This window comes from Motacilla alba, chromosome 5, assembly GCF_015832195.1.
Source record: "Motacilla alba alba isolate MOTALB_02 chromosome 5, Motacilla_alba_V1.0_pri, whole genome shotgun sequence".
In the NCBI taxonomy this organism is placed as follows: domain Eukaryota; kingdom Metazoa; phylum Chordata; class Aves; order Passeriformes; family Motacillidae; genus Motacilla; species Motacilla alba.
In genome coordinates this window covers 29,776,053-29,799,739 of record NC_052020.1, presented here as the reverse complement: position 1 = coordinate 29,799,739, position 23,687 = coordinate 29,776,053, and the positions used below count along the sequence as shown (strand labels likewise).

Below are 23,687 nucleotides of genomic sequence, written 5' to 3'. Positions count from 1 at the left end.
TCTTTTCTATTTACCGATGTTCATCCGTCATGGGGGTTCTTGTGTTAGCTGAGTTTCTGAAAAACAAGGGATGTATAATCCATGCCATTTTCTGAATTATAACTTCTAGGTCTTCCTACAGTTGACCAGAGAAAGATAAGGATACACCTGAATTCCTTTCTGGGGTATTCACCATGAAAAAGATATGGGTTTTTATTCCTGCTGTCCCTTGCCTTCTTGGTAATACCCTATTTAATTCCCAAAACAGATGTGGTATTGTTTGTGCAATACTCATGTAATTCTGATTCATCCCTTGAAAAGCATTCAACTTGCACTCTGCAATGTTCCTGTAGAAAACATACTGTCACGTATATTAACTGTGCCATGGATGTAAAGCAAGACTTGAACTTAGATTGTCTCCTTGTAATTTATATATGCAAGCATTTAGAACTTCATTGCTCACAGTATACACATTGTGTATGTATTTCTACATATATTTTGAAGAAAGAAAGGCTAAATAATATTAGATATAGGCACCTGTAATATCTCCAGTCTCATTTCTAACTGAATCCTAAACCTTCAGAACAACTTGAGCAGCCACAATTGGTGAGTAATTAAAGAAAAACTTTTTCCCTTAAGGGCAGTGCGAATTGCCGTCACAACTTTTCCTTAAAGTTTCTGTGTTATGTTGCACTTTTCTTAATGCCCTAGTTCCATGTCATTATGTGAGATTATAAGCATTTATTTTTTCCTATTTCTCATTTTCCAAACAAACCTAAATTTATTATTCATTTAAAAGTTCCAAATTGATAAAATGAATTGCAGTTCTACTAGATTATTTCTTATTATTGGGATGGTAGTACCTAACCAGGATGTTGGGGAAAGCATCTTTGCTCTAACTCACAATGTTTTTTGTTCAGATAAGGATCTTTTTTCAAATTGAGGTGCTCTTTTTTTCCCAATAGGAAATACAAAGCTAATATGTAGCAACTCAGTTACAGCTGCATATATTTTAATTGAGTGTGTCTTCTAAAGGAGACACAGTTTATTTAAGAATGGCTATTTCTTCTTGGTCTATATACTAGTATTGATTGGAGATTTTCTTGGAGTCCCATGATAGCAGTAGTGACAGTGTTTCACTTGAGAGTTGAAATTGGATGCTATCTTAATGCAGGGAAGGAAGGCAAAAATTAACATAAATGTTTCCAGTATATTTTGCTAATGACATCCCATCAGAATTAAATACTTAATTTGTTAAGATATTGTTTAGTTGCATTGTTTTCTTGAGAATCAAATACAAGTAAAAAAAACAAAACACTCAGTTTTGACTGTTTTTTGAAGAAGAATTTCTCTATTTCGTGTGGGTCAGGCAAAAAAAAACTGGACAATTTAACTTGTGCCTTGCTAGTGTGCTCCAGAGAGCATAAAGCATAGTTGAATTCCATGGTTCATTCAATCTTTGGTTTCCTTGCTGAGATTTCTTCAAGACAGTTACTGTGATTTAAAAAGGTTCACCTCAGTTGTGTGGGATTTTGTTTTAGTTAAGATAATAAGAACTTTCAGTTCAGTCTTGGCTCAGAGTAGTAGGTTGTCACTAAAGTAATTTTTATTGTCTTCTTCCTCTCTGCTTCAAATGACACATGTTCACTTTACTGGTAAAAGTGGTATATTTACCAGATTAAGAAATTCTGAAAATAACTTTTGCTGTAAATGAATGTTTTATTTTGCATACTTCTAAAAATATGAAGCCTTTTGAGCAGCTATCTCATTTGTTTCTTCCATCCTCTGCATCATCTAGGAAAAACCATATATAATAAAGGAAAAGTAATCAGATAGGAGATGTTGGGGGTCATATACACAGATAATTAGATATTTTAAATTAAAATCTAATATTGGTCTGGCATTAAAATTTTCTGGTTGGGCAGCATAATTTTTAACTGGGAATCTTGATAGCAGTGGCTAAAATCTCTAGGCCTGGGTCAATAGGAATCTGTATGGCATTCTATCAGGTATCAGTCATGATACTTGCAGGCTCCCAGTTATAGCATACTCTGCTCATATGATTGATAGAAGGTATAGGGGTTTTTTCCTTCATTTAGAGTTCAAGAATTTCATTATTCTTAATATCCAAATCAGATAAGTAACATGTATTCTTTCAAAAACATTAGTGAATTCAGCATGTAACAAATGTGCCAGATTGGTAATATACTGAGAAAGAAGTGATCAACAAAGCAAGTTTAAAATGCCATGATAAAGCGTCATTTATTCCAGAAATTAGAGTCTGTGTCTTTGTCCTCTAGAGGTGTCTCAGAGAGTCAAATTGATGTCTTGCATGTACTGCTAACTGATTGTGTGGAAATTTTTTTAAGTTCACTTTTTCTTTATTCTTCTGTCTTTTTTACCCATCTTCCCCCATTGTAGCAAATTAGACGGCCGGATGAAAGCAAAGGAGTTGCTAGTAGAGTTGGATCCCTCAAAGTAAATATGTTTCTAACATTTATTTTGCAAGTTTTCTTCTATAGCCTACACTTTTCCTTTTGAAGGGGGAGGTGTGGGGAGGGAGGGAAGGGGCTTTTCCATTTCTCACCATCACATCATTTTTATTTCAGTATTCTTATTGCTGTTGGGTCACATTTTGTTTGTTTCTGTGCTACACATAGAACAACCTATTGAAGGCAGGCTGCCAGTTAAGTAGCTTTGGGTGTCTCTAGAAGTGAGAAATAATAACAATCTTTTTTAAGTGCCTGTAATTTGGTGATCATGATTAAACCACTCCTCTGATCTGCCTGTTACATAGAGAAGTGATTTACTCATCTTCAAACTACTGCTTCCCATCTTGAAACATAATTAAATTTTATAGAGTTCACACTTTTTGCATTTAATACTGCAAAAGACCATTTCAAGAGAGTTGAATATTTCATATATATATATATATAAAAATAGCCTTTGAATTAGAAAAAAAAAACCAAAGTAGATAAAGATCAAGTGAAAGATATTCACAGGAGACTAATAAGAATGGAGCCACTGTTTTGCTGATAGTTAGTATCTTCTGCCTTTTAATGTTTGTATAAACATACACAAATATTTAGATTGCTTAACAGAACAGGCAGATATCTAAACCAGTACCCACCATACGCAGTGTTGCACCCTGATAAATGGTTTTGAACCAAGATGCTGATCATATGCAATCCAACCCACTTTGATCTCAAGAGTTGCCTCTATTTCAGCTATCCAGTTTTTCACTTTTTTCCTACTTTATTTCCTTTTAGCACTTTCTCAACCACTAATTATTTATTTTTTCTTCTCTATTCTCCTTGCCTTTCCTGTCTTCTTGGTTTATGATCTATTGTTTTGGTTTTGGTTTTGTTTGTAAGTGTTTTGCATTTGTTCCAGGACAAGCCATCCTCTCTGTTCTCTAACACTGTTCTACAGCTGCTCTTTGTGAAAATGTTATTTCACTGAGCACAAAGAAGGGGAGGGAAAGGATTAATTATGCACCTCTTTCCGGTAATGCCTCCATTTAAATTGATCTTAGCATATAAAAAGAAGTCAGTTGCTACTTGTTTATACAAATTCTAGCTAGAGACATCTGTAGCATTCCTCACTGTCTGTGAGGCTTTATCTTTTCATCTTGTGTTTTGGGAAGATGTTTTAATTACATTGTAGATCAGAAGAGCAGTGTACATGAATGAGGCTCTGTTTCAGGGGAAGGCATTCAGGACCACTGAATTCACATGGATAAAAATACAAGACAACCACAGTTTCTGTGCTGTTTTTGAAAATTCTGTTTGTGATTGCAGTGACCGTGCATTTTGAGGCATCGGTCATCACACACAGATCTAGATGCATAATGTATGCACATATGCAGAAGATGTAGCTAATTTAAATGGTGGGTTTCATCTGTTATTATGAAGACCCATTGATAGCTCGTTTTGGATTAATATTTCTTTATGTGATTTAATGCCATGTCCTGAAATATATATGTGTAGACAGAAAATCTTCCTTATAGAAAATGGGAAATCCTAATTAAGGATCCCAAACATGAAAATATTCATTTTACAGAAATGAAAAATTAAAAATCAAAATATTATATTTTAATAAAATAAATGTATTTTATCAAATAAAATATTTTCCATAAATATTATTTTTATGGAAATAAATTCTAGAACACAGCCTTACTAATAAATAAGCAAAAAAACTCAAAAAAGCCCAATGTAACAGAGATTCAGTAGCTTTATAGTTCCCTTCATTTTTCTTTTTTTTTTTTTTGCCTGTAGTGAAAAAGAGCCATGTTAAGCAAAGATATCTTGCTTCCAGATTCCAAGTTGACTGAGCCTTGTATGTCTGTGTTGTTCAAAGCTCTTTGATGTCTTGAGATGTTTTGGCAGAGGCAGTAAGAAATGCATTATGCTATGGTTTATTAAAAACAAAACAAAACACAAAAACAAAGAGCAAAAGAAAAATGAAGGAAAAAGAACTGTGACAAGAGAACAGGTTGCTTTTTCAATTCATTTTCTGATGTTTACATGTAGCTCCATCGAAAGCTGGAGGAGCTCAGAGATCACCCAGAAGGGAATGTCAAAGGATGCTCTCTCCGAGTAAACGTACGATTTCACTCGGTGATCTGATTTTTTTAAAAAACCTCTACTGGCTGGTAACACCAAATCTAATTGGTTTGTCCTCTCATCCCTATCTTTTTCCTTTCTTTCTCCATTTCTTCCTTTGTGTTTTCTTTCTTTTCTAGCTGGGGTTTTATTTTAATGTATGTGAGAAACCTGACCTGATTGACAGTTTGTTGTAAAGAATATCCTACTGCATTTTAATGAGTGCTAATCAAACTGCTTGACTTTACAGAAACTTAAAACAAATCCCTTTCCAAAATCAAAGTTGCATATCTAAAAGTTTCCTGAATATTAAGCTTAGCAAGGAATAAAACAGATAGCCTTAATTTAAAGAATAAAAATACCTTCTGCCAGTGATAGTCTTACATGAACCAAAAACTGTGGCTAATATAAGGTAACCCAAAAGCATATAGGTTCACATGTACCTCTGTCTTTGCCATTAATCTTTTTGGGTCCCTGTTTTATCTCACAAAGTAGGTAAATATTTGGTTGAATGTCAACTATGCAAATTTTGTTGCTTTTTATAGCAGACTAATGCAAAAAATACAGCAGCATGTTTCTTCTGTGTCACATTTGTTCTTTATTGAAAAAAAAGTTATGAAAAAAGAATTAGGATCTAGTATATCAGTCATGACACCCTATAAAAGTCACCCAATTTTCACAGAAATATTTAATAAAGCAAGTCAAATCCAATATAACACAGACAGCAGACCTCTTGTTTAGTAGTTCACTTCATAAATTAAGAATAGCTTTTCAGCATTTCTATATAGAAGTGTCTTCAAGCCACGTATTTTGCATAAAATGAAAATTAGGAAAAAGTTTGTAGCAGAGTAAATGTGAAAGTTAGTAACACTTTATCCCTTTGCACATCCATCCACTGAAGGGTCTCTCAGTAATTTCTTTAGATTCATGTCCTCTGTGTCTTCCATACACTGTGATTGTTGTCATCCTCAGAACTATCATTCTAATGCATAATCCACTAAGGTTATACAGTGCTACATAATTTTTGTAATGAAAATGATTTGATAATTTTTGCCCCTTTTGGGTGTCGTAATATGACACGAAAAGACGACACGGACACTGCTGCTTTCCAGGTGAATAAAAAGAGGGACCTTTATTTTCTGACTCCAACATTTATAGTTTTCTAAAAGTGACAGTGGATTGGAGGGTGACAGTGCCACCTCTCCAATGACACTGGACAGACCAAGAGTCCATCAATTTTCTCCTCCTCCATGAAAGAATGCAAAACATAGGTTGTTTACATAACTGTGTGTGAGAAAGTTCGTTACAAGAATGCAAACATCAGAAGGCTTAGCAAAGTCTTAGAAAATCAGGGTGACATTTGGGTTCTTTTGCATATACAGCTTTGTATCTGACATACAGTTGATTACTGCTTATTGTCAAGTAGAAATTCTTGAGTTTGTAATCTTTTGCAGATCAAATACAAGGAAATTGAGCTGCTAATATTTTGCAGTTTTCTGTAAAATAAATTTGATTAAAGGACATCTTCATCCTTTATCTGATATCTTTATCCTGGCAAATCTTTTAGGAACCAAGTTTTGGGGGGAGACTGTCATATTTTAGATTTGGTGATAACTCAAAATCAAGATAAAGCAAGTTATTTTAAATAGTTATTGTTAAATTCCTGATTTAGTACCTAAAAATAAATGTAAAGCCAGGAAAAAAAATGCCATGAAACATGGTACTACAAAAAAGATGCTCTAATCATACATTATTTCACAGAATATCACAAGGGGAAAGATTTCAAACTAAAAGCTGTGACTACATTTGCCATGGCAGCATGACAACATGATTTGTCATGAAATTGTCCTGTTCCTCTGTGCCACTTTATCTGTTATTTCATGACCATATCCTCCATGATGGAAGTCAGTCAGTTAGTAAGGAATGTGAGTAAGTAAATAGAGAAATATTCCATATATTCTGCATGTGCCTCTAAGTTTCAGCAGAACACATTGCTAAAATTTGCTGCTTTGTCACTGCTCCTCTGATTCATGCAGGGATAATGGATGTTCTAGATAAGAGCATTTTAAAAGACAATATACAAATGACTGATCAAAGATGAACAATTGGAGAAAAAAAATGTGAGATCTATTAATAGTTAATTTTAAAAATAATTTTCATTTTTTCCATACTGCTTTTGGAAAGGGTTTTAGATGTAGGTTTTTGATACTTCTACAACGTGGCAAAAGTATTGAATGGTATGGGAGGGGGAGCATGTAGTATCTGATGGCCAGCCCCAGAAGTGAAAACAAAATGCTGTTGCACAGTACCATTAAGGTGGAACCTTTATTCCAGAATGAATTGCAAAGACGTCCTTTCCAGATTGAGTTCAAACGCCATTGAAAATTTGTGGAGTATAGTTCCAAAGCTTCTGATCATTGCTGTTTCTGTGTATCTAGTTGCTGATATGTAAAAATCCCATGTTGTGATGGTTCTTGCTAATCATGCATTCTTTGGATCCTCACCTGCAAAACCGAGGCCAGTGGTTTTTTCCATGCTGTTGAAAGACAAAGCATGGAAACAATGGCTGGACATTATTTATGAAAATGTTGATTAGAGCCTCATCCAAAAGTCTTAGGTGAAAAGCTGCACCCCTGTTCTGAGCAAAAGCACACCTTACCTTTCTTAGAAAGATTTAAAGCTGTATTTCTAGAAACATTTTTTGTTTTGTCAGAAGAGGATTTTTTTTTTCTTCTATAATTATAAAATAGACTGTTTAAGAATAACAGTTGATTTCTTAAAACTGTGTTTTTCAGTCTTGCTCTTTGTCTGAAGGAATTTTCTATTTTTGTCTTAATCCTTCTGCAACTCATCTCAGTTTAAGGAAACATTTCATCAGTTGAAGAAAATTCTGAGTGTGTGTGCATATTTAAGATGATGTGAACTGATTCAAATTTCCTTAGAAATGTTATCAAGAAGAGCAAATGAAATACAGAATGCCAGAAAGGAGCAAAAATATTTGTGGAGTATTAAAACTTTCTGAGGAAAAAAAGAAAAAGCATGTTTAATGGAGACATAAATTAGTACAGACCAGTGTGACTGTAGAAATTTATTGGAAGTGATATTTTCTATTTCAATAAAAAAATATGAAATACACATTTGAAACTGAAAAATATTCTTGAGAGACTTCTTATGAATACTATGTCCTCTGCTCAGTCCATCATATACCTAAGTCAGCAAGTGGTCACTAATAACCTGTGTGGAAATCATTGCTGGATTCATCTTTACCACAAGATGTACAGTTTGTTAAGTCTAAGGAAGTTTTTCTAAGGCTCCTGATAATTCATTTTTTCAGCCCTAGGAAAAAATCAAGACATGATTTTCAGTACATTCATAAGAACCATTTTTTCTACATTTTGTTTATTAGGCTGCTTTTACTCCTACTTCAGACAGTGAAACGTGAAATATTTTCACTTAAAGAAAGGATTTTTCTATAAATTACTGGCGAGTCTTTTTTAATACTCAAGTTATGTCTGAGTGATTAATAGTTTGGAATAATGACTATCATATAGAAACAAAATTTGTCTTCAGCAATCAGTAAAACTGTAGGTTACCAATTAAGTTGTGTTCACATGCACTGAAAGCTCTTGGCAGTGGACAGAATCCCTCAAGAATCACACACATGACATTGCTTAGGGGCATAATCTGCAGATTTCTACTGACCTATATCTAGCCATTAGTCATTGAACTTTGCAAGTTATTCTGGTTTTTAGGGCAGATTGAAGAAAAACCTCCTTGTCAAAATGCTGGTTCTGAGTCTGTCAACACATAAAGATATTCACAGCCTCTTATGGGTTTTCACCCATAAGATTGTATCCTTTGTATAGTTAGAATATGATTAATACTTTTAAATGAAACAGATCAGTAAAGTTTTGTCCTAGAATACCTTATTGTCCTAAAGATAGTGTTGTCAGATATCTAAAGGACCAAGAATTTATATTTGTCTTCAGATTCATGATTAGTTTTAATTACTTTCAAATAGAGTATTTTTTCCCCCCTTTTTAAGAAGCTTCCACCTTAAAAGGCATGAATTTGAAGTTTCTGAAATAGCTGGTCATGGAAACTTTATGAACCCCCTGCCACTATCTCAGTGCTGGAACCACCTATACAGAAAACCTTCTGAGACCCTTACTGTGCCACCATTTCTTTTTTAACAATGTTTTCTTTTCCCCACTGCACAACCAGGCTCGACTCCCTTCGTGCTCATCCACCTATAGTGTTTCTGAGGTATACTTTGCACGTGTTCTCTCACACAGTCGACCTGCTCACCCATCACACTTTTTTAATTTTATTTACTTTTTTTTTTTTTTTTTTTTTTTTGCATTGCACTGTGCACAAGTGGGGAAAAATCAGCTGGGGGGGCAGATTTTGCATGATCAATCTGCAACCATGGTCAGCGTGGTTTTAAAATCACTGTACCAGTCTGAGACCACCATGATGTATAGTCCAGTAGCTAGGCAACTACTACATAACATATGAGCATAAATTATACAATAAAAACATCCTTGGTTATCTCTTACATTAAGTAAAAACAAATTTACAGATGTCAAGGCTGCAAAAAGCTTCACTTGTTAGTCTGGCCCATTTTCAGACAGTGAAACTGGAAGGACTCTGTAAAGATGGTCATCAGGTTATGATTGCTAATTACCTGAATAGATATAGGTGGGTTTATGATACCAGAAATTCATTATTAATGTCCAATGCTCTGGCTTGAGTCACTACCTGACAAAATGCATTTACCATTTTAAATACTTTTGTATCAGCTTCATGATGGTCTTCTATAATGAGGTATAGTACCATCTTAACAAGAATTGAAAATGAAAATGCTTTCAGTTGTAGTTAGAATGGGAAAGAAAGAAGTTATACCTTAAGATAAACTAGAATTCACAACATCATGGGATAAAACAAAGTTTATAAAATACTGTAAAATTAATTCCATGGCCTGCTGTGTAAAGATTAGGTTTCATCATATTATTGTAATTGATAAATGGATGAGTATCAAAAAGATGGACTTAAGGTTTCCTGCTATACTGAATCAGTCTTGAGCATGTATAGTTACTTATTCTGTATTTTAAAAGAATCCCTTAAAGGTGACAAGATTCCATAAGAAGTTAACAGTTTGCTCTACCTCACACTGTGGGCCAGGTTCTAGACCTGATCTGGATGTTATATTCATGAGCAATATAAAAAATGCAAACATAAAGAGCTCACCTGCTCAATCACTTTGTCCCTAAGCAGAAAGACCCACGCCTTACTGATTGTGTGCGTAATTTGTTCTCAAAAGTTTCAGCTTCTCAAGCAATCATTCCTAGCACTTCCTTATCCTTAGTACTAAAAGGTTTTCATAGCTTCAGTGTATGAATAGGCAAAAGATGTAATAGGACAGTTCTTAAGAAGAAAGATGCTTACCAGTTTTTCTGGCAGATCTCTCTGGCTCTATTGGGAGACGAGTAGTTTTCAAAATAATCAAGGACGTGTCCTTAAAAGCACTTGATATGTATTCTGCAGTTCATTGTGCCTCATCACTGTATTATATGAAAACCTCACTGTTTTTATCATGATTATCATCAAAACACCAATATGGAATCAATAAGTTATATTAGACTCACGTGCATACATAGCCACTTTTTTCTTAGCTAACACCAGAACAAGCAATTAAGTTTAGTGCTTATGGGTGCAAGACAGAAGCCATCCTCACTACATTCTTCTGAATATCTATATGAAATCAAGAAAAAGGAGTGGATCAACAGGCATTTCATAGTTCCTATCAGCAAAAATTATGAACATGCTCTTGCAGATGATAAAGTCAATAAGTCACTTTGTCCTGAGGTGTTTGTGATGCTGAATTGTATCCCCATTCATCTGTTTAGCTGAGAAAGAAGTGTTGCACCTTTAAGACTGGTTCCTTGAGTGAAATGTGGGGAGAAGAGCACAGTTTTTTCTTCCAAACAGATGGATGGAAGGGCCCCTGAATTTTGCCTTTTAGGAAACTTCCCTTTGGAAGTTTCTTTCCAAATTTCTCCCAAACCAGGGCACACTTTCAGGGAAATTAGAGTCTTCTGGCTTTGCCTGCAACTTCAGCCATTTGTCCTTCACTTTATGGAGGGATCACTGTCTTCAGGAGAAATACAAACCAACATATTGCAGCTGGTGACTGGTCAGCATATGTGGGTCTCCTGCTTGATCAGATTCCAAAATCTTTTTTGCTTTCTCCAAAACTATCACTGCTTCACAGTTTGTGCTCAAGAATCTGCTATCTGAAGTATCAAAATGGCACTGCAAGACTGTGCAAGGAATTCATCCTTTATGCTCTGTCCAAAGGCAAGATCTTCGTATCTGAACTCCAAATAGCCTGGCTGTCTGCTGAACCAGATCTTGCGATGCAGTAGCTGATTGGAATTTCATGCTCACAAAACACACAGTACAAGATCTAAAAAGCACAAGGTATAAAAAATATGGATACATTATTCTCTGGTAGCAGACTACCACCCTGTGTTTTTTTCAGCAGAACGTTCAAGTCACTGACTTGTCTTGAATGAACCAAAGCTATAAATCAATTGAAACTGAAGATGCCTGTGACAGTTGTAACTATTTGAAGAGGCAGGAAGGGATTGGAGGTTCCCTAGGGTCCGTAAAGGATTTGTAGTCTTATTTTCTATCTTTAAGAGGCTCTTCATTCAAAAATACAGCTTTATATCAGGATGCATGTCAAACAATGTTCAACATCATCCTTCATTATTTTTGAAAATGGGAAAGGCTGCTATGAGTAAACATATTGACTTCTAAATTATAAGATAGAAAATCTCCCAAATTGAAGTATTGTTAAATCAACTCCAGAAGCCTGTCAGTAATTTTGATCATAGGAAGAAAATTAGTAATGGTGTATTACATGATGTCTCATAACCAGGAGGAAAAAAAGAACCACACTTCTGATAGGATCTCTAGGGGGTTTTTTTGTGTCCACATATTTCTGTGGTTCTTATTCCAAAAAAAATATTTTTCTTAATTTAATTCTTAAAGCATCAAGTTTATAGCTTCTTAATTTTCAGCATCTGAGTCATTATCAGATAGCTTTGGACCTTCAGAGGATATCTGGAACAAAATGGCAAGAGAAATGGAATCAGTGCTGAGATTTCAGCTGAACCTGCCTTCTGACAAAGGTACAATGACAGATGAAAGAGATAACCTCATATAAATGATTTCTGAAATCTCATTTTTGGAAATAGATGTATTAGATTAATTGTAAAATTTTGTCACAACTTTAATTGTTGAGAAAAGGTCTGGAATTGGATTAACTGGCACTTGTAGAGCTCAAATTGTAAAAAAGGGAAGTCAGTCTACTATCAAGAATTTCCTGTCACATAGAAGGTCTTTGATTGAAGAAGTAAAAGATCTTCCAGCAGAAGACAAACAGGACCTTTATATTCTGCATTGTGAAGTATTTGAGGTTGAATTTGCTGCCTGTTTTGTTCATAGAAAACATCATTGTAGAGGCTATATTGCATCTCAGAGTCCAATAATAGAAAAAGCTTCTTTCCATCTGTTCCTTTTTATTGTCACCAGTAGCATGAGTGGAACTCCAAATGTGGTCAGCTGATGCCTATTTGAGAGTAATGGGCAGAAAGATTTTAGAAACTTCTATTTACTTTTATGTACAGAGAGGTTTGTTGAGTTGCAGGCATTATGGTATAGGAGTATTATTCACACTCTTAGCCCCAGTCAGCCCCTTTACAATTCCATGTGCCTGTAATGAGGTCTTGGTTTTGGTACAATTCAGTGAAATTGTACTTTTATTTTTTTTAAGAGTTTTTTTTTTTTTTTAAAAGAGATTTCCTTCTGTCAAGAGAAGTAAAGCTTTAATTCTCTAAAATGGTGTGATGATAAAATAAGTTTATATTCTCTTTAAATTTCACAGTGTGCAATTAAATTTTTTACCCTTGATGAAAACCAGTTAGCTTCATGCCTGTAATTTTTGTGGATGTTAGCAGGACTACTTTAATGGTTTGTCTAAGAGTCAAATTATTAATTAGAACTTATAATGACTTAACAGATGTGCAGTATGGTATGTGTAGTATAGATATATCATTTACTTATTATTCAGTTGTCACAAAACATAGTTTATTTTTAAATAGTAGTAGTTCGCTTAAGATATTAAATCAAATCAGCTTCACTTAAATTTTTAGAACTACTCGGACATCAGCTTGTATCTCAAAAATATTCACAATGTAAATTGGACAGATTATTCAATAAAGGCCCATAGTCTCCTAATTTATACAATTACATTTAGGTAGTGTTATACAGTGGCACCATTTTTTATTCTCATTTATATCTCAAACTTTCTATTAGCAGCCTCAGTTTCTCTCTCCCTCTCTCTCCCTGTCCTCTGGCTTTTGCATGCGCTCTGTGTTTGGCTAAAAGCGTAATGAAGGAAACCTCTTGATCTGCTTGTTGGAAGGATAGTGGCAACAAAATGTTTATTGTAGTGCTACTCCCTGCTTTCAAAAACATTAAGTTTTTCAAAGAGGAAGACACTCAGGTCCACAGCTTGTCATGTGTTTTATTTAGCCTCGTTGATTGCTTAGAACATGATGTCTTTTATGGTGAAAGATCTGCAAAATATTGTGTTAGTTCTCTCTCCCACAAAGAATATTTCTGTAAAGATAGGTTTGAAAAATGTATTAGCTGCATACTGATTGATGGGATTTAATTGTATACTTAGCATTGTTAATAACACAGCAGAGACCTTTATTATCTTATTGAGAGCCACCAGTACAGGGAATTAAGGAGCAGTATTCAGAGAAAAAGAGGAAATACTATATCCTGCAATAGGTAATTTACTTCAGAAGACCATTCAGAGACTTCATGAAGATCTTTAAGTGCTGTAAGTTAAAGTATTTTATATACTATACATTACAAAATATATATACAAATATATACAAAATTTATATAGTATACATTACAAAACGTTGTAAATAACTGAATCTTGTTCTTCAGAATTAAAGCCAGGTAAGAGACTGGTTCTCCTTCTGCTTAGACTAGTTTGACTAGAAGGCAGTGCTGGATGATCAGAGGGTCATTCAGGAGGAGATGTTTACCACCAGCATAGAACCTGAATTCAGTTTTAGCTATAGGATGCTAAGTTCCCTCTTCATATCTGTTGTAAATCTGTTCTACATAGCCCAAATTGAGTAAATGTAAGCAGGTCCCCTGTTCTTTTCTCTGATTTTATGCAGAAGTCTAGTAGATAGAGAACTTGGTTCATTACGTCTGACAGACAAAAATATACTGAGCCATTGAACAGAAATTTCTGCATTAAATTCAGATTCCCGATCTTGTTGCCTTAGGAATACCATATACTTTGTAGAGATGCTCTTTCGAATTTGACATAATGTTTTTCCAAGAAATAAATGAACACAATAGAGCCAATAACAATCCAATAATCATTTGGGGGTTGTCCAAATATGTTGGCACAATCTCCTCCCGGCTTTTTGTGGTTTTGATTTTTTTTTTTTTTGCAGTTGCAAATAGAACAATGAGTTTTTAAGTAAAATTAGAATTTATAGTTATTTCTCTTTTGAACATGAGCAAGAACTCAGAGCTTTCTATTTGGCAATTGCCATTTATAAGATTGCATTTTGATTTGCTAGCTGTACCACGTTATTCTATGCTTAAGAAAAATATATTAATTAAAATTCTTACTTTTAGAGAAACACAGTTTCCTCAGTGCACATTAAAATGCAAAACTTTATGAAAAAATTGTGATCTTCCTTATTAGTAGAAAATAGTTTTGCTAGTGCTGTCTTCATTCATGATATTAGGATTAGTTTGGGATTAAGATTGCGAACATCTTCTCTAGAATTCTCTTTATCATATAAGAATAGAGTATGGCAAAATTTCAAAGTTACATCAGGAAGAACAGTGTGTTATTGCAATAATCTGATCAAAGTATGCATTAATAACTTTGATTATTGACATCAGATAATTTTTTTTTAATTATTTAACAAATGTTGCTATATTTGTAGTTTAAATACTATGTATCTTTACTCAACCATTGCTGAATCTCAAATTAGATCCATTATTAGTTCATGCATTCAAAATAGAACCAAAATGTTACTTAAGCCTACACCTTCTCTGTGCATGGTACTTAGCTTTTGACTTCTGCCAAATAAAGTTATCCCTTCATATTAACATTTTGTACCTTCATTCAGTACTAATAAGTTCAGTTCAAGCATTAAGTTAATTTACAAAAAAAAACCTATTTAACGTTTAGGGAGAGCGGTAAAAATAGGGTTTTGAACAGCATCTCATTTAATGTTACAGATTTTGACTTAAGCCTTATCTGTTCAACCTAACAAAGTTGTAATACTTTTTGTTACTTTTTATTATGGTGAAATGCTTTCCAGATCTGCATTTATGAGAAAAAAAGGGCAAATAAATAATTTCTGTCCTTCCCCATCTGGAATTTAAAATTCCCTACTTTTTGTTTTAAGAAAAATCTTCATGTTTCAATTTTTAATTATTATTCTCCCTTGCTTCTTGTACCACAAAACAGGAAGACATTTCACCTTGCCTTATGGTAGAGATAGATATGCAATCCTTTATGAAACAAATTAGATGGAGCTGAAGAGCTATCAATGTCATTTTCATTTTGTTTGATTATAGCATAGGCTCCTTTGCATTTTCCGAAGTTAGTCTTGCCATTATTTCACTGTAAATATGTCCATTTAAGCAAAGGAGGTTTTTTCCATTTTCTTACGCTCTACCATAGCTTTGACTGTATGGCAGTAAAACCGGCTTGTCTAGATATAACTGTGAGGATTTTTTTTCTAGACAACCACTGTTTTCTTTTTAAATCCATTATTGTGCTGCTCACCAGCATACAGTGTTTAGAATTTATTTGCTTACTACTTAAATTAACTTTTTTGAGAAGCCAGACATTATTTTGCATTGTGTTACACTGGTAATGACACTTAGTGCAACTATTCTCTAGCTCCAGCTCCCAAAGCAATCTAACTCTGAAGAGTCAGCTTTAGTAATAGAATCTTCAAAAAAATTAGTCTAAAGTGTGAAATAGCAATGAATTAAAGTAGAGAAAAGCTTCTACTGCTGTTAAAGCTTTTGGAGAAATCACTGATTTAAAATGCCATGCATGTGATTTAATTTACATGTTTCTCTAGTGGGCAGTCTGTTTAAATACATGGAAATCAAGTTAGATATTCACAGCAGTGTCAATATCAGTAATACACAGCTCAAATGTCAGGAGGTTCCTATGAGTGCTCCCTAAGTTATCTTCCTGTTTTTCCCATTTTTCAAATGCTGCTTTTAACATGGAAACAACTTTTTTTGCTAAGCATTCTTGCCATAAAGTTGTTTGGGTTTTTTTAAGAACTGGAGGGCAGAGTGAATGTCCTTATTCACAGTATTTTCTATTTCCCGTTCTCATCTTTGAGTTTCCAAAATTCAGTGCTGCTACAAGCCCAGACCAATTATTATTGTGTTCTCAGGTGCATATCTGCTGTGGAGAGCCTGGTGATTGCTACTGTGCTGGACCTTGCAATCCAGACTGCCAAATTCAAGACAACACTAAAGGAATCTTATCTTGTTGAGCCTTTGAGGCTCAAACAAAATCTGAAATGCAAATCCCTTTTCTTCACTTGCATTTCAGGTTACTTTCAAAAATAATTTCTAACTTTGGTTTAACAATAGTTTTTAGTGCAACATTTGTTCAGTTCCAGCCTCTTTTCTGTAGCTTAATGAACACTGAAATCTTCATGTTATTCATCCATGACCATTCTGATTTCACTTTAAGGATTCTCTTCAGAGGAATATAGTCTGTGTTTCTGTCCCAGCTCAAAGGCAGAAATCTAGCTCTTCATACAGCAAGTTCCCTGTCTGATATTTACTGTTCAGATGGATTCATGAAATGAAGATTTATTTTTCTTACAGTTGTTGTTCCCTAGTTTGAATCTCAAACTTTAAAGAGCTTTATTTATTTTTATACTTTAAAGTGTACAAATGTGAAGTTTTGACTGAATATTGTATACATGAGAGACTATAATTACACCAGATATAAGATTATTGTGTTTACTAGTTTTGGCTCTTGTACTTCAAGCCCTTCAAATTTAATCTTCTAGCTCAAATAAAAATATTAACTAAATTCAGCTTCTTTGAAGTTATGCTACCATTCACTTTAGAATTATAATAACTATAAAAATCTCCTACCTAAATTTCTGGTAAACACCAACAAGAAAAAGGGGAAAATTACCTTTAAAGATGCTTTAAAAAATATAAGAAATTGGGTGGTGGCTTTTGCTGACTCTTTGGGCACTGCTCATTTGATTGGTGGCTTTTGAAGCCACAAAGTCACAGAACTGAGTTTAGAAGTTTTGATTGCTTTGTTCCTGTTTACATGTGTTCATGTTCCTTTAACACAGAAATACAAGGAATGTTACCAGTGTGGTCAGCTTCCAGGAAGATCAGACTGTAAGCATGAAATGGGCATTGTAACTTTTGTTAGCATACAACATTGAGTCAGATTCATTCAAGCTTCAGTGAGGAGATGCTTTTTCGCTCCACAGACCTTGGATCAAAGGGATGGAGACCATAGGCCTAGAAGCAGATAGGAGCAGAAGCAGTAATGCTAAAAATTCCAAACGTGCTTCTGCCAATTCCTCACCAACATTTATTCAGATATTGACAATAAGTAGATATTAATAAAATGGAATTGTGTTTCCCAGCAGTAGCACGTGTGGTGAATGGTGACTCCATCTCTGCTCCTTCTGGAGCAGGAAGTGCAGTTCTGGAGCAGGAAGGCCTGAATGGGTGCCAAGGAAGCCTCTGTCACACTTTCTATCTCCACATTAGTGCTGACTTAATTTTTCTTGCTGGAAAAACATCTTGCACCACTTTTAGGAGAACTCATTTTCTGTGTGTCCTTCTTGAGACACATATTGTGTGATTTTCGTGTCATGCCACACTGGCAGTGTGCACTCCCAGCCCAGGCAGCCAGTTGTATCCTGGGCTGCATCCAAGGAAGTGTGGGCAGCCGGGTGAGGAAGGCGATTCTGCACCTCTGCTCTGCTCTGGTGAGATCCCATGTGCTCTGGGATCCCAGCACAGGAAGGACATGGACCTGTTGGAGTGAGTCCAGAGGATGGCCATGAGGTGATTCCATGGTTGGAGCATCTGTCCTGTGAAGACAGGCTGAAAGAGTTGGGGCTGTTCAGCCTGGAGAGCAGAAGGCTCCAGAAAGACCTTTGTAGCCTTCCAGTACCTGAAAGGGACCACAAGAGAGCTGAAAAGAGATTTTTTGCAATGGCGTGTAGTGATACGATGAGGGCAAATGCCTTTAAGCTGGAAGAGGGCGGGTTCACATGAGATGTTAAGGGTGGTGAGGCACTGGAACAGGTTGTCCAGAGAAGTTGTGGTTGCCCCATCCCTGGAAGTGTGTAAAGTAGGAGGGGCTCTGGGCAACCTGGTCTGCTGGGAGGTGTCCTTGCCCATGGCAGGGGGTTGGAACTGGATTACCTTTGAGGTCCTTTCCAATGCAAACCATTCTGTGATTCTATACAGAATCCAGGGCATTCCAAGTGCAGTTGAAGTAAATGGCAACTGAGGATCTAATCTCTGCAATTTGACTGTAGGCATGTTAGGTTAAATTTACTCTAGATGTATCTGGGTCTCAGTTTCCCATTTCTAAAATCAACTCATCCCTCTGCTTCACAAAGATTTTGCAAAAATAAATTCCTTTGTGTGTATTACAAGGTTTTGTTTAGTAGAACCAAGCCAAACAGAGAAATCTATAAAAAATTAAATAATTACCCATTTAGCAGGCGGTTTGAATAATGTTTAGTAAGTAAAACATGAAACTAATCTTTGAGCAAGGAGATTAAAATGAAGTAGCCTTGTTTTAGGCAGAAACCCTGCTGAAAATAATTAATATGAAATTATGATGCCTTCATGTCAAGGGAAAAATGAGTTGCCCACATAACATTGATCTGCCCTAAATGTTGTTTCACTTAAACTTGCCAATTTTACTTGACTACATTTGAATAAAGAATTTCTTTTAAAATTTTATTTTGAGGTTCATGCAATTCAACAAAAGTAATTCCCATTTTTTGCAGTAATGTTGATATTTCACTGTTTAATGCTGCATTGAAATTGGCTGGGTAAATAAACAAAAATGTGAAAATAATTGAAATTTCATTGAAAAGCAAAATAGTTGTAATAGAAATGGAGCTTTTTTAAATGTCAACCATACTAGTCAAGGGTAAGAGAGTAATTTATGGTGTGCTTGAAAACAAGAATTTCTATACATCATTCATGTATCTAATTGAAAACAGCTTAAAAAGTTGGTTAATCTGGGACAAGGAGTTCAGGCTGGTCAGACAGGATATAACTCAGACATCTTATGTACACTCATAAGGCTGAGTGGTTTGTCAGTCAAATTGCCAGGGTGTGAAATTATATTAAAATAGGCAAGTAAATACCATTTCTGTGGCAAACAACAAGGATAACAGGATTTTTTTGCCCTTGTACCTCTTAAGAAATACATCTTATTCTCTCTGCTTTTGTTTACACGATCTGCTTCTCAAACTGGAGACTATTTCCAGGGCATTTGGAGAATGTTCAAGATTTTCATTCAAACAAATAAAAGATTTTGTTCACAGTTAGTGACACAAGCAGCAGAACGTTTCATTTTTCTAGTGCAGCATTTCTAGAGATTTTTTGTGTCTTACAAATCCCACCTGAATTTTAATAGCACAGGTTAGAAATACCTGGTGGAGTTTGTGAACAAATTTGGCAATAACGTTGATGACTTGAATTAATATGGGCTGTGGCTTATACGAGATACCTGATCTCTTCGTATTTGGGTATTATAATTAATGCAGCTTCTCTGAACAAAAAGCAGTATGATGTTGAATAAGCTCTGAACCATCCCTAAAATATCACTGAAATCTTTCCAGTTCCATCTTTCCAGTGTTACTCATACAGCATTATCTGTTTGCTGCCCCCTCTCCTAAGAACACAAAATGCAGCTCATTTTTTCATACTAAGGTAAACATTTCATTAAAACTGCTCTGAAGAGAAGAAATCCCTCTTTGCTTATTTTAGTTCTCAGCTATGAAGCCTATACTGCCAGTTTGTAGTAGCCAGTTGGCTTTCCTGTTAGCTTACTGTGGTTTGCTGTTTTGTCTCCTTTTTTTGCTGTATATATCACAGTTCTTCCTGTCTTCTCATTGTGAGGTGTTCAGCTTGCAGTTTTAGTTGGCGTGTAAGATTTCTCTGAACCCTCTTCTAGGATAAATAAATGTGTTGATTTTACCTCTCCAGAACAATGTCAATCCCTGTTGAGAGGTGACTAATCTAAGAAAACTGCTCTTTGCCTTTTCATTCCATACTATTTGAAATATTGGATAATACCCTTTTTTAAATACTGCTCCTGTAAAAGGAGCCACTTCAGCCCTTATGTTTCTATGGTGTATTCATCAATCCCCTTCCACTTTCCTGTTTGAATAGTAGTTAGGATGAGCCCTAATCTGACCATAGAATTCCATATGTGTGTTCATAGTCTACTGGGAAACAATTATCAAAATGCAATAAATCTGTATGTAAAGTGTAGGTGATTAGAAAAAAACTCAGAAAAGAGAGCTCAGTAATGTATGGATGAAGACAGTGACATATTCAAGATTTAAAATTGACTTTTGTTCAGTGTCCAGTCTACCGATCATAACACTTAATAAGTTGTAAAAATCTGCTCCTAAAATTATTTTGATTTCAAATAATTTTCTGTCTATTTCTTCTCACTGACTCCAAATGAATGATTTCTTGTGTGGAATACCACATTATTTAATATTAGTATTTAAATTTTGGTGAGCTGAATCCCACCATCAGTAGTGCTTGTTTTAAAAATTGTGTTAATGGGTAGTGTCTGCTGCTATCAAATTCCTTGTGCTCACTTCTCTTTCCATTTCAGAAGTGGTCTCAGTGTAATAGAAAAAATTATTCTGTTGTTTTGAACTGACTTTAGTCCTAATTCAGATGGCCATAAAACATTCTCTTAAGACCTTGTGCTTTCAGTTCAGTGTAAAAGTCTTGTTTGAATAAGAATTGATTCCCAAAATTGGAAGATTGCATGTCATAATGTGAGGATTTTTTAATCCTCACGTACTTTATTGAATGTTTTGTGAAGTACACAATTCCAGATGCACTTTTTTTTTTTGAAACTAGACGATCTTTAAGGTCCCTTCCAACCCAAGCCATTCTTGTGAATTTTTTTTTTAGCTTCATTTTTTATATTCCATATTAATTCAATCAAAGCTACTCTCTATGTTCTTCAGAGAGCAGAGATAATAATTAGTAATAATAATTAATAGATTAATCCTGTTAAATTAGGATAGATTTAGCAGGTTTTTTTAGGGAAATCAGCAATGTATATTTCATTGCATTTTTTATTTTCATCTAGTTTAACCTTATGGCTGTTGCTTAGAATAACGGGCCAAAATGAATTTTTTATAAGTATTATCAGAGCAGCCTCAGACATTGTTATTCATGGTTTAGTTTTCTCTTATCTGTTTATTTAGAGACAGTGAATAATGTATGTTGCGCTCATAGAAGATAGATGGTATTTTAGGCAGAAGACACTGTGTAAACCCCTACAGATATAAATCAGATCACATGTGATTTGAAATGTGTTTGAAGCAGGCAAATATTTCAGAGACCATTCAAATGGCATGTGCACAGTGTATATTGTACAGAACTTGGGTTATGAAGGTACTAATAAATCACATGCAGAACAAAAGCAGCAGCAGCAGCATACTTGCCCACATCATAGGAGATATGTTGTCTTCATAAAGCTGCTGGAGTTTTAAGGACATGAATTATGCACTTTCTCACCAGCAGAAAGCACAGTAGGTGCAATACCTCATGTGCAGGCCTGCCTGGTGTTTGGGAGGGTGAGAATGCAGTTCTGAAATTGTAAACAGATGCTGTGCTTTGCTTACCCTGCTTCCTTCATTACAGCTTGGCGAACTCATTCCCGCTGCTGTACCTTAGTCCCCTGTGTCTGCCTATGTTTGGGTTTCTGCTGGTGGTTCCACATTCTGCATGCTTTCCTCAGAGTGGAGCCATGTGCTTCCCCATAAGTGCCAAAGGTTATGGGTCAGCCTCCTGCAGGCTCTGTGCTGCTGAGAGATGGGCTCATTCTGTTGGTGGTAACTCATGTTTTGATGTCGTTGTTCTGAATTGTTCTTCATGTTGTAGTATTGAGTTAAAATGTACTCCTGTAAGAGTTAGCTTTTCATATTGGGCTGGAAACTTTTCACCTTTGTCTAGCAATTTGTTTTATTATAACCAATGGTTTTTAATTGTACCTCCCATAATGAAGAGCTGACTTAATACTCTGTGCTAATCTTGTTATGACTTTAAAAAGGTAAGTAATTTCTCTAACAATTCCTAACAGTCATGGTAGAGTGTTAAAGGGTTTCTCAGTTTTCTTTTTTCATTATTTTTCACATGAATTTTTCACTCGTAGCATGAATTTTTTCTTTGTGTCCTTTTCTATTTTTCTTGAAAAAAAAAATTAGACTGATTTTTATTTGCAGCAAAACATATTATGTAAATTTAAATGAATCTAGTTTAGTACAGCCACTGTGGGTTTTTTTTTTTTTTTTCAGACCAATCATGACCGATAGATAGAAGTTATCAGCAGGACTCTTTATTTTTACCATTCCTTTTATTTATTTTTGAGTACTGTATTTCACATTCTATTTACTACTTCAGCTTATGGGAGAAAGCTTACTCTGCATTCCAGCATGATGAAGTTACATTTTCAAGAACATAAAATCCAATTTGTTTAAAATACAGGGTAATGTGAACTGAATGCTTTGGGTTTGGTTACATTCTGTCTGAACTATGCAGGGGAATGGTACTGGCTGGTAGCCCGATGTATCTTCTGCCAAGATAGATTGTGAGCCAAGAGGCTGTAGAATGGACAAACAATAAGTCCATACTTTCCCTGTGAAAGAAAACACCGCCATAGGTTGTTCTTTCTCTAACTACCTGTGAATGAGAAGAATTACAGTAAATTCTCCTAATAATAATTCTCCCAATCAGTCATGGTACTATATGCAATGTAGCATGGATTCCTCAGTTAGCAATAGCTGTGAAAAGAATACAGATTTTTTGTAAATGTCACAAATAACAAAGTAGTAAAACATACAAATAATGAATATTTTAAAAGGCACTTAAAGCGCATGACCCGTTTATAAAAAGCTCCATTGCTGCCAAAACTGTATGTGTTAGGGAACTGGTGGGTTTTATTAAAAATCATTTTACTGGAGTTTTGATTAAAAATAACATTTAGGATAAGGATGTGCAATTCATATTAAACAGAAGTATTATGTAATAACTAATTTTGATGTCAGTTATGTTAAAACATGGTTTGTATTCTGCAGCTGTGAGCATAGGTTGGGAAACGATCAAGTCTAGCTGATCAAGCCTTTTATTTTATTATCATGGATTCCTCTTCCACAGCTGCTTTTAAAATTTGTGGGAAGCAAATTATTTCTCATACTGCATATGTTGCCCATCAGGTGAGTGATAACATGGAAACTTTAGGCTGGGTGTAAGAAATCAAAAAGTAAATATGAAGTCCTCTGTGTGCACAGAATTAAAAAAATGACCTGTGAGAGGCTGTATGTGAAGCCAGCTGTCTTTTGTTACCATTGTCATTTGGACATTTTAAGAGCAAAACTTTGTCAGCACGTTTTTTATATTAGAAGATTTGATCTGCAAATCTCAGCTGCTCTGTTCATTATAAATCTCTTGTTTTTGTCCATACACTAGCTCCACTATAGGTTGGAAGGGCTTAAAGATGAACTGAGGAGGAATAGAGGCTACAACTCGAGAGTAACTATTACTGCTCAAAGGAGCTGTTTTCCATTCGCAAACATTGCTTTGCGCTATGGGTTTGGGCTCCTTCTGTTCCTCCACTTTGTTGAAAGACTCTCTCTTGACTTCCATTTTACTTCTTTAGCACTGTCTTTGTCTGCTAACATTTTTCCT

General features: G+C 35.0%; 1 protein-coding gene across 20 annotated transcripts in view; it reads left to right on the top strand.

Moving 5' to 3' along the window:
- Positions 1-23,687, top strand: part of GPHN (gephyrin) — a 271,041-nt gene that overhangs the window by 195,222 nt on the left and 52,132 nt on the right. For 8 of the 20 annotated variants that reach the window (XM_038137440.1, XM_038137422.1, XM_038137441.1 and 5 more), the window contains 3 exons: positions 2,401-2,457; positions 8,808-8,849; positions 23,469-23,531. The exons of 5 other annotated variants lie outside the window; for them this stretch is intronic. In XM_038137440.1, coding sequence (XP_037993368.1) covers positions 2,401-2,457; positions 8,808-8,849; positions 23,469-23,531 — 162 coding nt within the window. Of the gene's footprint in view, positions 1-2,400; positions 2,458-4,511; positions 4,584-8,807; positions 8,850-23,468; positions 23,532-23,687 lie in introns of all 20 variants that reach the window. 7 more of the 20 variants (XM_038137423.1, XM_038137425.1, XM_038137435.1 and 4 more) reach the window with 3 other exon arrangements.